A 12,883-nucleotide genomic window follows, 5' to 3' on the forward strand; every position below is an offset into this window, starting at 1 on the left:
ATGTTCTAAACCATATCTGGTACATTTTTACAGTCGTGCTTTTATTATGAAACCCGAAGTCACAAGAAGTACTTCCGCTCACCTCGGTCACGTGCCCTTTATGTCCTTGGTTTCTTTGACATGTGAGCAATAGAAACATGTCTTTTCCCAAAAAACCTGGTGGTAAAGCGTTAGCTGTTTTGCAGAATCTGCCGCGGATAACTTTAGCAAACTTGCGGCCTGAACCAGGAGCCAGAAAAACGGTAAGTTTTAATGTTTCATCTCTATTGAAGCTATATTTTGCACCTCATAGCTAGTAAACGTTAGCCTGTTATGTGGCGACAAAAGCTAACATTATGTCAGTTCTTTTGATAAGATGGTACGTAAGCTAGAAAAAAAACGTGCTTAATTCTCTTTAATTGTAGGAGAAACGGCGGGGCAGAGGACAGCATGGTGGCAACAGAAGCGGCCGAGGACATAAAGGAGAGCGACAGAGAGGCAACCGGCCTCGGCTGGGATTTGAAGGGGGTCAGACACCGTTTTATCTGGCCATCCCAAAATATGGCTACAATGAAGGACACAGGTAAAAGCTCGTCACTCTGTTCTCTACCTTTTGAAACTAACCAGTGATCGTGTTTGGCGAGTAAATTGTTGTCACAAGTTGCACAAACAAATAGATCATACATTACAAGGTCATTAAAATGCAAGCCAAAAAATACCCTTTATGATTTCCTCCTGTTACACTTAGGCGACACAAAATAGCATCCCTCTTACAAGTATTCACTAGATGACTTACCTAATATGCATGATTTAAAAAAAAAAATACATGTTTAAAGACCCTGGCTGGTCTTAAATTTGGGTATTTGTCACAGTATCTCCATCCAAACCACCAAATCCTACACATGTTTATGCACTTGCAGTAGGGAGAAAGCCATTTTCACACAAAGACCCCTAATTGTCCCCTAATTGCCCTAAAAGTGAAGAAACATTTATTTAGTTTGCTGTTGCTTGGCCAATATTTCAGTCAGTGTAGTTTTTGAACAGATGACGGATGATTTTGTATTATATTTTTATTTTTATTAAAATTTGTTTTTTTCTGCTAAGTTGAGCACGAGATTCTGGTGATCACAAATTATTTTAACCAAATAACAACAATGTTTGTGTGCTCCTCCCCAGTCGGCGTCCTCAGTATCAGCCTCTGTCATTGAAACGACTGCAGTACCTGATTGATCTGGGACGAGTCGACCCAACTCAGCCCATAGACCTGACCCAGCTAGTCAATGCCAGAGGAGTGACGATCCAGCCTCTGAAGAGGGACTATGGAGTTCAGCTCGTTGATGAGGTAATTGCTCATTGAACGTGGACTTTTTCAAACCTAGCATCACTCATAAGAGATTTAGAAAGTTGTTCTTTCATCTCCAATAGTTAAAATACACTTAACAGTTACTTCCTTTTAAGTCATAGTGTCAATGGGAGATTAGAGAACAGATTTGGTTCATATTTTTTTAAGTAACTTTTTAAGAATTTGTGGAGGCTTAATGTTTTACTACACATGTTGGGGATTTACTAATTCCTACTGGCCATAAGTAGGGGTGTAGAAGATGGATGGAGGGACTAGTAATTTCTCTATGTTCCACAATTTCTTAGAAGATGCTTCAGAAATGATCAGCTCAAAAACACCTACCTCTACTATACTAATGTACCAGGAAGAGCAAAATACAACGTGGCCCTATTTTTGCAAGCATGCAGATTTTTATATATATATCTCACCAGCAGAGTTCATTGTTACTGTAAATGTCTATCTTAAATAATTTCTATTAAACTACAAGAGGAATCCTGGAATTATGGAATTGAGAGGAGAAAGAAGAAATAAACTCAGTGTGGACAGTCCATTGCTCCTTGAGTCAACTATTTCAATTTGGAAATACAGGCATTGCAATGTAAGGGATAACGTGGTCCTTAGTTTTAATTACTAATTAATAAAACCAGATATTCAGGTCGCAGACCAACGGGTCTCTCTGAGGATCTTGGACCATCTTGTGCCAGTAGGTGGCGCCACATAACAATGTTGTCATTCTGTCACAGATTAAGATGTTTTTAACCCCCTTTTTTTTCTTTCTTTTTTGCCCTGATCTGCCAGAAGTTCACCTTCCATGTGCTTTTCTCTGTTCCAGGGTGCTGACATTTTTGCTGCAAAAATCAACATTGAGGTTCAGAGAGCTTCTGAAGGAGCTCTAGCTGCTATTGAGAGGAACGGAGGGGTCATCACTACCGGTTTCTATGATCCTATAAGTCTTGGTAACTAATGAATGATCAGTATTATGCATTCACCCACAATATAACATCCATCCTGTGTATTTTAGATAAACCGAAAAATATATTCCTTTATTTTTCTTTGTCAGGGATTCTCATTAAGCCTGTCCCGTTCTTCTTACGTGGGCAGCCCATTCCAAAGCGAATGTTACCAGGTGAGGATATGGTTCCATATTACACAGATGCTGAAAACCGGGGTTACTTGGCAGACCCAGAGAAAATACAGCAGGCCCGGCTAGCCCTGGCAAAGAAGTACGGATATATTTTGCCAGACATTTCAAAGGATGAACTGTATCACATGCTCTCCATGAGGAAGGATGTTCGACAGATCTTCTTTGGCCTCGCTCCAGGCTGGGTCGTTAGCATGCCGGAAAAGAAGATTCTGAAAACCACTGATGAGAAACTTCTGAAATATTATAGCTCATAGATGTGAGGAGAAATAAAATGTTTATGTACAGTATTTCATGGCGAAAATCAGAAAAATACGGAGTCTTGGATGTTAAAAATGTGTAAAAAAAAAAAAAGGTCTTTGACATGTATCCATTTTATATTAAAAATGTGTGAAAACTGTTTTAAGAATGATTTATTGTCATGAAATCTTAAACTACATTTTCAAATATATTGATGTAGTCATGTCATTAAAAAGAAGACCTTTTTGGTGTCATAAGTTTTATACAGTATGGTTATGACATGACTTGTAGCACATTATTAAGTATTTCTTTTACTTTGAGTGGCTGATGTCTGACAGCCCGTGGAAGGAACGTGAACTGTAACAGGTGAGGGGGAAACAAGGAAAATAAGATAACTCAAAGAATGAAAACAGGAAACAGATGCCTGGTGATGTGTGTTACTTGTGAAATGGGTTGCCTCAGTCCTAGAATGGGAGTTTGAAATTAGTCATAGGCAGCTGTATCCTGATGTGGACGTTCAAAAGCTCCCTCTCCATCCTCTTGGAATACAATCACAGGCAAACACATACACACAGGTTTGACCCGTTATGCTTTAGAGACATAAAAATGCCATTAAGAAATGTTTATGTTTTGATATCTAAGGAAATCACTGTGATTTCATCTTGATGTGGTATTTATCACTTAATGATGTCACTCACCTTCCCAAAGTTCTCACTTTTAGTGAGTATGAACGTATACAGTCATTTTGAGACAAAAGCTAGATTGTTGTAATGCAGACTCATTAAGATTTTAAAATACTATCAACACTTTGCAATTTACACCCTGCCTGTACCAGAAAGTACTCGTAGGTTTTTGGCTGGATAATGGTTCCCTTGTGTTTGAACTCTCCCTACGCTCATGTTTATTTTTTGAAGTCAAATGGCACACTCTCTATAAATAACTTGGTATTTTACGCAGATATTGTCTTAAGGGACGCTGCCATAGAATTTCTGCTGGTATAAAAACACTTTATCAAAGGAAGCATATGTTTGTGTGTGTGTGTGTGTGTGTGTGTGTGTGCGTGTAACTGTGTGTGTGACTACGAGCATTGTGTTTCTATACAAAGTCCCCTTGGCCATGTTAATTACTGGTAGGCAGGTCTCGATCATGCAAGAATAAAAATAAAAGTAACAAGAAAATACGATGCACCCAACTGTGAGTTAAATATATTTAATTTTATGAAGTTTTTGCATTTAATAAAAAAAAAAGCATTTTTAAGGTGGATTTCTTACAATATTTGTACATATTATAATCTGTTACCATACGAGACAAAGGTCACACTTTGATGATTTTGCTTGTGGCTCCCTGAGTGTTTTCCTGAATCTCAAGTATCCAATAAACTACACAAGTAGTGGATACATAGACAGCCGGCCCTGCCAGGAAAACCAGCCCAAATCCTTACAGCATAATACTTTAAATAAATCACGCCACAGGAAAGAAACAGCACAATCATTGTTTATGGCAGAACTACAGCGCTTATCTTCAAAGCAGCAGATCCTTTTGAAATTCTGTCAGGTCTCAGACAAGCAAAAGAGTGAGCACAAACATCAACTCTTATGTGTGGCTGCATAAAAACAATAAAGAAATCAAATCAAGCATGTTCGCCCTCAATTACAATTAAGAAATCAGCCATTCACTTTGGCTAAAAAGGTTTGTTAGTCTGTTTTAGGGCAAGCATTGTATCTCTGCTCCAAATAATCTAATGTCTGAGTCTCACCAGTTCACACTATTTAATTAAATATTCAGCTGGAGTTGAGCAGGCCAGATTGTTTTGGTTATCTGCTGCCTTGAATGAGCCGTTTAAAGACAGACACAGATCTCATGGTGTCTCACAGGTCTCAGTCTACTTCCATTTAATAATTAGGGCTAATTACAGCTAAATGCCGGCGTCTTTTCTTCTGTCTGCTGAGGAGAGACGTGTGTGTCTGGTTGTGTTGGATCAAGGTCACACGTATACTGTAGGGGAACTTTGTTTCCAAAAACAGGGATGTAATAAGTGGCCTGCTGTGGCAAGAAGCCATTAACATCCAAAGCTGAGCTGTCTGGATAATACAAGAACTGGAATACTCATTAGATTCCTCAGATAAGACTCTTATCAGTGGAATACAATTCCTAATTTACAAAGAATAGTGCTGTATTTCAGCACGAGTGGAGCTTTGCCTCATTAGCCAGTCTGAATGATAGACAAATGCAATACAATTAGAAACCAGTGTGAGTACAGATCAAGAGCCAGACTGAAGATTTGATCGATGTTTTCTTGAATTTATCAAACTTCGGGCCTCTATACCGCGAGTAAGTGCACAGTGTTAGTAATTTATTGACTAAAGTAATAATTCTAATTGGATTTTAAAATGTTCGGGACTGCAACTAATTCATATTTTCATCATTGATTAGTTTGTCAGATTAGCTAATTCATTGTTTAGTCTAAAAAAATGCCAGAAACTATTATGTATTATATATTAATAATCAAAAGTCATTCAAACTACTTTGATTTATTGGTATTGATTTATTTTAAATAATCCCCTTTCTCACACTTATACAAGTCATATTTTCACACTCTTTCTTAACTTGTTTCTGTTGAATTTATTATGACTTTTTTTTTATCATTTACCCACTATTTATTTATCTTACATTCTTATTTTACTTATCCTTTTTGCAGTCATGTTCTCAGTTGTCATTTTTGAAGATGCCATGTTTGAGTTTTATTTTTATTTTTTTAAGTTCAAAGTGCAAAAAGTGACATCCAACTAATAGTTGACAATGATCTAAAACAAAGAAAAACAGCATATCTTCACATTGTAATACACCGGAAACAGGAAATGTTGATCTGTGGTCGATCAATTAATCATTTCCGCCCTTAGATTATTTCAGATGGATAAACCAGTGCAAAAGTGCAAACAAAAGTACTCAGGTTGCTCTTTTGGCTTTGCACCCTGCACATTGCACCACCTGGGCTTGTAGGTTTGAGTCTGTGTTTGAAGTCTGGCTGAGCCCGGCCTGTTATCTCTGCTCAGAGGTGGGGGCATCATTGTGTTCTGCTAATAAGGCTACATTAAACCTGTCTACACCAGGGGGGCATGTAATCCTCTCAGCTGGGCTGACGTAGGGCCGGGCCGGGCAGGGCAGGGCGCTGTTTACATGGGGGGAGTGTGGAGGCTATCACTCAGGTCCCCGGACCTCAGTGTTGAATCCACTCAAACACGTGATTAAGAAGTGGAGGTGGAGGTGGGAGTGGGAGTACGCCGCTGCATAGAATGGTGTCTGAGTCTTGACAGTATATCTTGATGCTGGCCTGCTGTGCCCATACAATACAACACAATGCAATACAGTCCCTCGCTGCGAAGATCATGGTCCTTCTATCCTCTTCACACCTTCCAGCTATGAAACAATGCAGCTCTTTATGAATGAGCCACTGTAAGGAAAGTCGGTGGGATGGCACTGAAGTGGCTGAGAACAGTTTGGAATACAGTGCTTCATTATCAGAGGTCAAGACACAGGCCTCCTGCTTTACACTCCTGTAGCTTTCTTCTATTTCTTCTTTGGATGCATGTTTTTCTCAAGTCCACAAGTATCCATGAGAGAAGAATCAAGTGTTCAGCAGCTGTTGTGGCATCTTCATTGACAATAATCTCCAGTCCACGCCTTCAAAATGTGGACTCATCTATAACAGCAAACCATCCTTTTCATTTACAGATGAGTGCTCCACATCCAGCCAATATTCATCCCCAAACATCATCCAGAGTTGCCAAGAATCCACAAGGGTCTTTGTAAATCCTACTGAGTTGTTAGGTACTCCTGCAGATCTTCAGCTCTACCTGTGCAAGCTTGGCCACCACTGATCCAAAGTGACGAAGGAGAGGAGTGTCCCATATATGGGTTCTGTCCAATACAATGGCACATTGTGATCAGAACAATCCCTATTCAGAAAGCATTGTACCCATTCTGCTTGTTTGGCTATGAGACAATGCAATGATACCCTACTGTCACTTTATAGATTAGGATTCATCAAAAGGGCTTAAATAAAGGATTCTTTAAAAAAACATATATATAATACAGCAAAATAATGTTATTTAAACGTACTGGTGATAAATGAATGTACAAAAAAACGTTTATGACAGGTTTAATATTCAAACTTTGAATCCACATATTAATCCCAAACATTGTTTAATATTTAGTTGACTCTTTTCACAGAGAAGCTCAGCCGAAACTAACGTTATTGTATTCACGCTGCGTCGTTCAAGCTAATTGATTAAATCCATTAGTGCTTTCACAGCGCGCTGGAGCGTGCGTCGCGTTTAACACCGCGGATGTGGATTCAACTAATTCTGACAACCTGTGAAGGAAACGAGGCCCTTCTTTCCCTCCACCAAACACTAAAAAAACGTTAGACAACCACATATTATTTAAATGAATATTTCTGTTTGGAATATAACCTAGCCTATCTTAAAAATCTAAATGTCTCAGGCTTATATTGATTCCCTGAGACTTTTTTTTCCTGCCATCTTCCCCTCACGGCCACATGCCACATTATCACTTTCGACTGATACAGAATTGTTTAAGTCCAGTTGTCAAAAGGGAGATGAGGAGCACAGTTACCTTCATCACTTCTGTTACTGACTGTGCCAATGCCACATGACATGAAGTGTCATACTTAGATGTTTCCTGCAAGTTTCTTACAGCAAAAAGGACAAAACTTGCCCTGCTTCTCCTTGTGTATTTACCCCTCTCCGCTCTAAACCAATATACACAGTATTTACAATTCAAAGAGGCCGCATAAGTAACTCGTCTGCCGGGACAAAGCAGTGCAGGTGCAGGTATACTGTATCAGTCAGTCCGTGTATTGCAGATTTAACGTCGCCGCTGTCAGCATAATGGTGTCTATTGTCTGTATAATGTTAGAGCCAAAGACAGATATTCATAGAAACCACACAGAGGAAGCGAGCACCTGTAATGACATCCTATTATATTAAAGTGGGATCACACGACACGCCTTAAGAGTTTCTGGAGACAAGTTTTCATTATTTATTTTTGCTTAATTGTATGGCTAACAGTCCTATTCGTGTTAGTGCTGTTTCAGTAGAAACAGGTTGTACTTTTTGGTACTCAATAGTGACTGGACAGTATATACTTTATCTGTAGGCTATGCTGTGTGTCACCTAATAAAGCCATTATGTCCCATTAATAGGCTAAGTGTTTCTATAGTGATCAGAAATGTGTTTATTCTGATAATTATGCATTGCATTTGTTCAAATTTCCCTAGAACTAAAACCTTATTACATGAATAATTCCCCAGTGTGTATGTGTAGGCTACTCAAGAGCTACCTATAGCTTATATTCTACTTTTTATAATATTTATAGGGTAGTTTAACGTTTTTAATGTTTTTGTGTTTTTTTTTCTTCAAAATGTCATTTTGAGATGTCAAAATAAATGCTGCAGGTATAACTGTATTCCTAAATGATACATGGTATAAATGATAGTCTGAAAGAGACAACAGTCAGCCATCCTGCTGTAGTTTCTGTGAGTCCGAATCTCTGCTGGGTTTTAACTGATTTCAATACACTCTTTGATTGCCAATGGCTTACCCAAAGCTTCTTTGGTAAAGTCAGTCGGTGCAGTTCATTATACATATTCTCATCTTTGATTTCAAACGGCTTAATGTAACAGAGTAAAAATTTGCTATTTTTCCTGTTTGATGTCTAAAGGTGAGCTCATCACGCCTCTTTGGACACACCTATCAGTTATTCTGTCGGGCAAATATTTGTGCGCAGTAATCGTGTAATAAACACGCCTTGATCATGTTTGTATCAGTCGTGTAAAATGTACTTTGATAGAGACAGTGGATGGCCGATAAGAGCTGAGAGCCAAAATGTAATTAGTAACCAGCCCTGCCTCTTGGACACTTTGATGTTCACCTATCTGCCTTTCAGGACCTATTGATTAGATTCCATTTCTCTCCGATAGGCAAAGGTGTCATTTGATTTCCCTAACATGCTTTTATTAAGTAAATCAAGGACATTTTTCTAAGACTTTCTCTCAAATGAAAACGCAAGAAGAACGGTGCTTTTCATGAACGAATATAGAGCAGTCAAATATATTTGACTAATTGGTAATTAAGAAGGATCAAACAAACCCATGCACACCTTTTACAGAAATATAAAGTATAATTCTATTTTTCAACTTCATAAGACTCAGCCCTACTTTGATTTTCACCACTTTACTATACTATATCGTAGCCTGTATACTTTAACAGGCTAGGGTTGTGTCACTATAAAGAGGGAAAAGTTGTTGTTTTTTTGTCACATTGGGTTCAAAACGTTCTTAATGGGTAAATCTGATTGGTTTATGGCCTTTTTAGCTTAATCTGGGCATTACATTGTGTCCTTTTATTATAGCGTTTAAAAGCCAAACTGAGGTGTATTGCATACCCACGTTTCTTTTTCGTCTGAAGTTTCGTGAGATCGTTGATTGGGGCGTCAGATGGGCCTATCACTGACCCGAGAAAACACCTGAAATTCACACCTTAAATCCACTCCTCCTGGATTCCTATTGGCGGAGCGCCCACATATATCCGTCACTCGGCATCACCAGGAGAGTGACAGCGGCCTGCAGCAGAGCCACAACATCATCACCATCTGTAAACATGCATTTCAGCCACGAGACCGCTGCTTTCCAACTTTGCGCAAAGAGCGCCATGTTCGAGAGCGAGGGTTCGGGTTCCGTCGACGGGGAGCAGTTGACCGAGGTGCGCTCCCCGAGTTCAGGGCCCTCCAGCCCGCTGTCCGTGAACTCAGACTCCAGCTGCACCAGCCCGGAGGCCAAGTCTGCCTCAATGCAACAGAGAGTCAGGAGGCCCCTGAACGCCTTCATCATCTGGACCAAAGAGGAGCGCAGGCGGCTGGCGCAGCTAAACCCGGACCTGGAGAACACGGATCTGAGCAAAATACTCGGTAATAAATTGATTAAAAATGTTATTAATAAGCCAAGTGATTTTTAAAGTTTAAGTGCCAATTGGAGCTCTTCAAGTGTCCTCTCCTAAAATATGGAAATGTTTAATGTTTGTAGTTCTTTGGCCTAGAACATGTCTCATGTAGGGAAGATTACTATACTATTGCTTTAAATGGGTCTATTATGAGCTTTGTAGCATAAAATGTTGATTAAGGTTCACATTGAAGTCCATTTTTCTAAACCAATGAGTATTCAGAATTAGATCATTAACCCCACTGTGTTCCTGCAGGAAAAACCTGGAAGGCCATGTCGCTTGTTGAGAAGCGTCCATACATGCATGAAGCAGAGCGTCTGAGAGTCCAGCACACCATCGACTATCCCAACTACAAGTACCGGCCCCGCAGGAGGAGGCAGCTGAAGAAGAGCTCCAAACCCCAGGGCGCAGAGGTTTCTCACTCCCCGCTCTGCAGCTCAGGGTTCCCAGTGCCTTACAACCTCACCTACCTGCTCCAGAACCAGCAACCCTACCCGAGCACACCTGCTTTCACAGCTAACTTCACCCCTTTGCGCAGCAGCTACCCAAACAGTCCAGTTTTTCCAGGCACAGCAGCAGCAGATGTTTTCTCAAATAAGCCTGCTGTGTACCCAAACCATCCTGCGTACCCTGCAGAGCCTCAGGCGTATTATGGCAGTCAGCACAGGCACATGCAGTATGGTTTCTCCAGCGCTGTAGGTCTCCATGTGGATCAAGGGGAGTGCAGTAGGGTTAACGGGGGCCTGCTGAGCCCTGCTTGGCCCTCCCTGGAGTTTTACCTGGAACAGGTTCAGCAGGACATGCTGTACGATCTGGACCGCAGCGAGTTTGAACAATACCTGGGTCCGAGCACTCACAGGCCTGAGTCAGTGGATCCCAGCAGCTGTCAGAGCAGTCACAGAGAGGGGCGCTCACTGTCATGAAACTATAAAACAATTGTGTATTTATTTAAATTGTAAGTGTATCATCTGATAATGACTGCTGAAAGTGTATATTGTGTCTTTTGTTTGAAGTTTAATGACTACTGTACTGTCTTCCAATGTAATTCCAATGTATCAATAAATAATTAATTCAACTTACAATTTATATGTCCTTATTAGTATCTTAAAAATGAGAAAAAGGCAAGACAGACTAAAACAATTAAAGAATAACTATTTATTTTCTTATACACGTGTTAAAAGGCCACTCCAGTGATTTAGAATTACAGTTTCGTAAAGTTGAGACAGATATTTAAAAAGAAGGGTCAAAATAGATGCAGGAAAGACCTAAACTACTGATTTTTGGTCCCTGACTGATCAAGTCTTCAAAAACACTGGATCATACACTTCCCATGAAACAAATATCCTATATAGTCAAGAGGAATCGTTAGATATGACCAAATATTGTCTATAGCCTACTAAACTGTTCTAAACCCTTCTAAAGAGAAAAATGGCATTACTCTTTTGAGGATTGGCCTAAGTCTGGACCTTTTTTGAAGACATGTAAATAGTTTGCCAACAACATAAGTTATAATGTTCATTATAATGATGACTCCTAAGACAACTGCTGTTTTAGACATCACAAATGCTCATTGCTGTGTGTGTGATAGCAATACACATTTTTTCATTTGTCTTTATATGGTCGCACAACTTAATAATAATAATAACTAATAAATAGCTTTTACATTCAAGTGACATCACTGAAACACAAATATTCTAGTTTGTCCTGAAAAAATTATGTTTATAGATTGACTGTGCACAACAGGGTTGATGTTTCACAAGTGTTTTTAGAAAATAAAACCAGGCAGACCATGAGTTATACCCAAGGGCTCAGAGGGCTTTAAGTGACTGCAAATGATTTTAAATATCTGTTACATTAAACAAAGTTTAATTGGAGCCATACTACCCTACTACCCTCCCTTTGGCAGAAGCCAAACTGTTGACACACTGTTTTATCTCCATCCTCATGTCTTTCTTGGCTCAGAGAGGGAAGCAGGGTGGGCGCCAGGGGCATAAACTTCCCAACTTCCTGTTTCATTTTAAAACGTTTCACAAAGGCTCTAAAAATATGCCCGAAAATCGACATATCTCCAAACTCAATTGACTCTGGCTGCCAAATGTTTACTCATTTAGGAAAATGTTTACTTCCCTGCCCTGTGTTTTCTGTGTCAGAGCCTCGAGGTTGAACTCAGTCGTGGACAGATATGAGATTGAGGCCATCCAACATGTTAGGTGCTGCAAGGACGAAATCCGTTAATGCCCACACAGTAAAAACCAAAGGGACATATATTTTTGGCATTTCTTACTTCCTTTGGACACTTACAAAAAACACACACATTTAATGTTCCACTGACCTCACAGGTTTATATCCATGAGACCAATCGGTTGAGTCAATTTAGAATTCCAAATCTGCATTTGTCTCAAGCAAAGTAAAATACATGTTTTTATTTACACATCTCTTTTTATGGACAAGAGCAATGACTAAAACCCAATTTTATATATAACATAAATATGAAATAAACAAATAAATCCTGCATAAGTGCCGATCAGTTGTATATTATAAAGCGGTTGTGGGGGATGTTTGGAGACTTTTTAATGATTGTAACCTGCAAAAACAAATATATAAGAGAAAATTCAATTCAATTCAATTCAATTTTATTTATAGTATCAAATCATAACAAAAGTTATCTCGAGACACTTTACAGATAGAGTAGGTCTAGACCACATTCTATAAATTCCAAAACCCCAACAATTACAGTAATTCCCTCAAGAGCAAGCATTAGCAGTGGCTATTGCGACAGTGGCAAGAAAAAACTCCCTTTTAGGGAGAAACCTCGGCAGACCCAGACTCTTGGTAGGCGGTGTCTGACTACAAAATAACTAATGGTCATTAAAAAACAACAAAAAAGTCTGATGATATGTAGGACAATCGTTTTAAAACTATCAGACCTTCTCAACAGTTTTTTAGGTGATGTCTCCTCTTTATTCCACCAATAATTGCTGAGTGTTTCCTGTACGCTTTGATCGGGACACACTCTGTGGGCATAGAATTGCACAATATCCAGTGGTTTGTATCCATGCACATCTGTTATTGTGCTTAAATCTGTCTTTTTTAAAAACAATACAAAAGTATCACCCTGGATTTTCCTCATGAATTACTTTTTTTTAAATCTCAGTATTGTCC

At 39.3% G+C, this 12,883-nt stretch overlaps 2 protein-coding genes across 2 annotated transcripts; both read left to right on the plus strand.

Annotated features, from left to right (window-relative positions):
* The first annotated feature begins 46 nt into the window (after positions 1-46).
* On the plus strand, positions 47-2,862 carry mrpl15 (mitochondrial ribosomal protein L15). Its single transcript, XM_028569611.1, has 5 exons — positions 47-242; positions 405-562; positions 1,156-1,321; positions 2,154-2,277; positions 2,382-2,862. Exons 1-5 carry the CDS (start codon positions 138-140, stop codon positions 2,717-2,719), a joined length of 891 nt encoding a protein of 296 aa, XP_028425412.1. The 5' UTR covers positions 47-137; the 3' UTR covers positions 2,720-2,862.
* A 6,421-nt stretch (positions 2,863-9,283) lies between these two features.
* sox32 (SRY-box transcription factor 32) lies at positions 9,284-10,644 on the plus strand. Its single transcript, XM_028569808.1, has 2 exons — positions 9,284-9,689; positions 9,977-10,644. Exons 1-2 carry the CDS (start codon positions 9,383-9,385, stop codon positions 10,642-10,644), a joined length of 975 nt encoding a protein of 324 aa, XP_028425609.1. The 5' UTR covers positions 9,284-9,382.
* The last annotated feature ends 2,239 nt before the right edge of the window (positions 10,645-12,883 follow it).

This window comes from Perca flavescens, chromosome 22, assembly GCF_004354835.1.
Source record: "Perca flavescens isolate YP-PL-M2 chromosome 22, PFLA_1.0, whole genome shotgun sequence".
Lineage (NCBI taxonomy): Eukaryota > Metazoa > Chordata > Actinopteri > Perciformes > Percidae > Perca > Perca flavescens.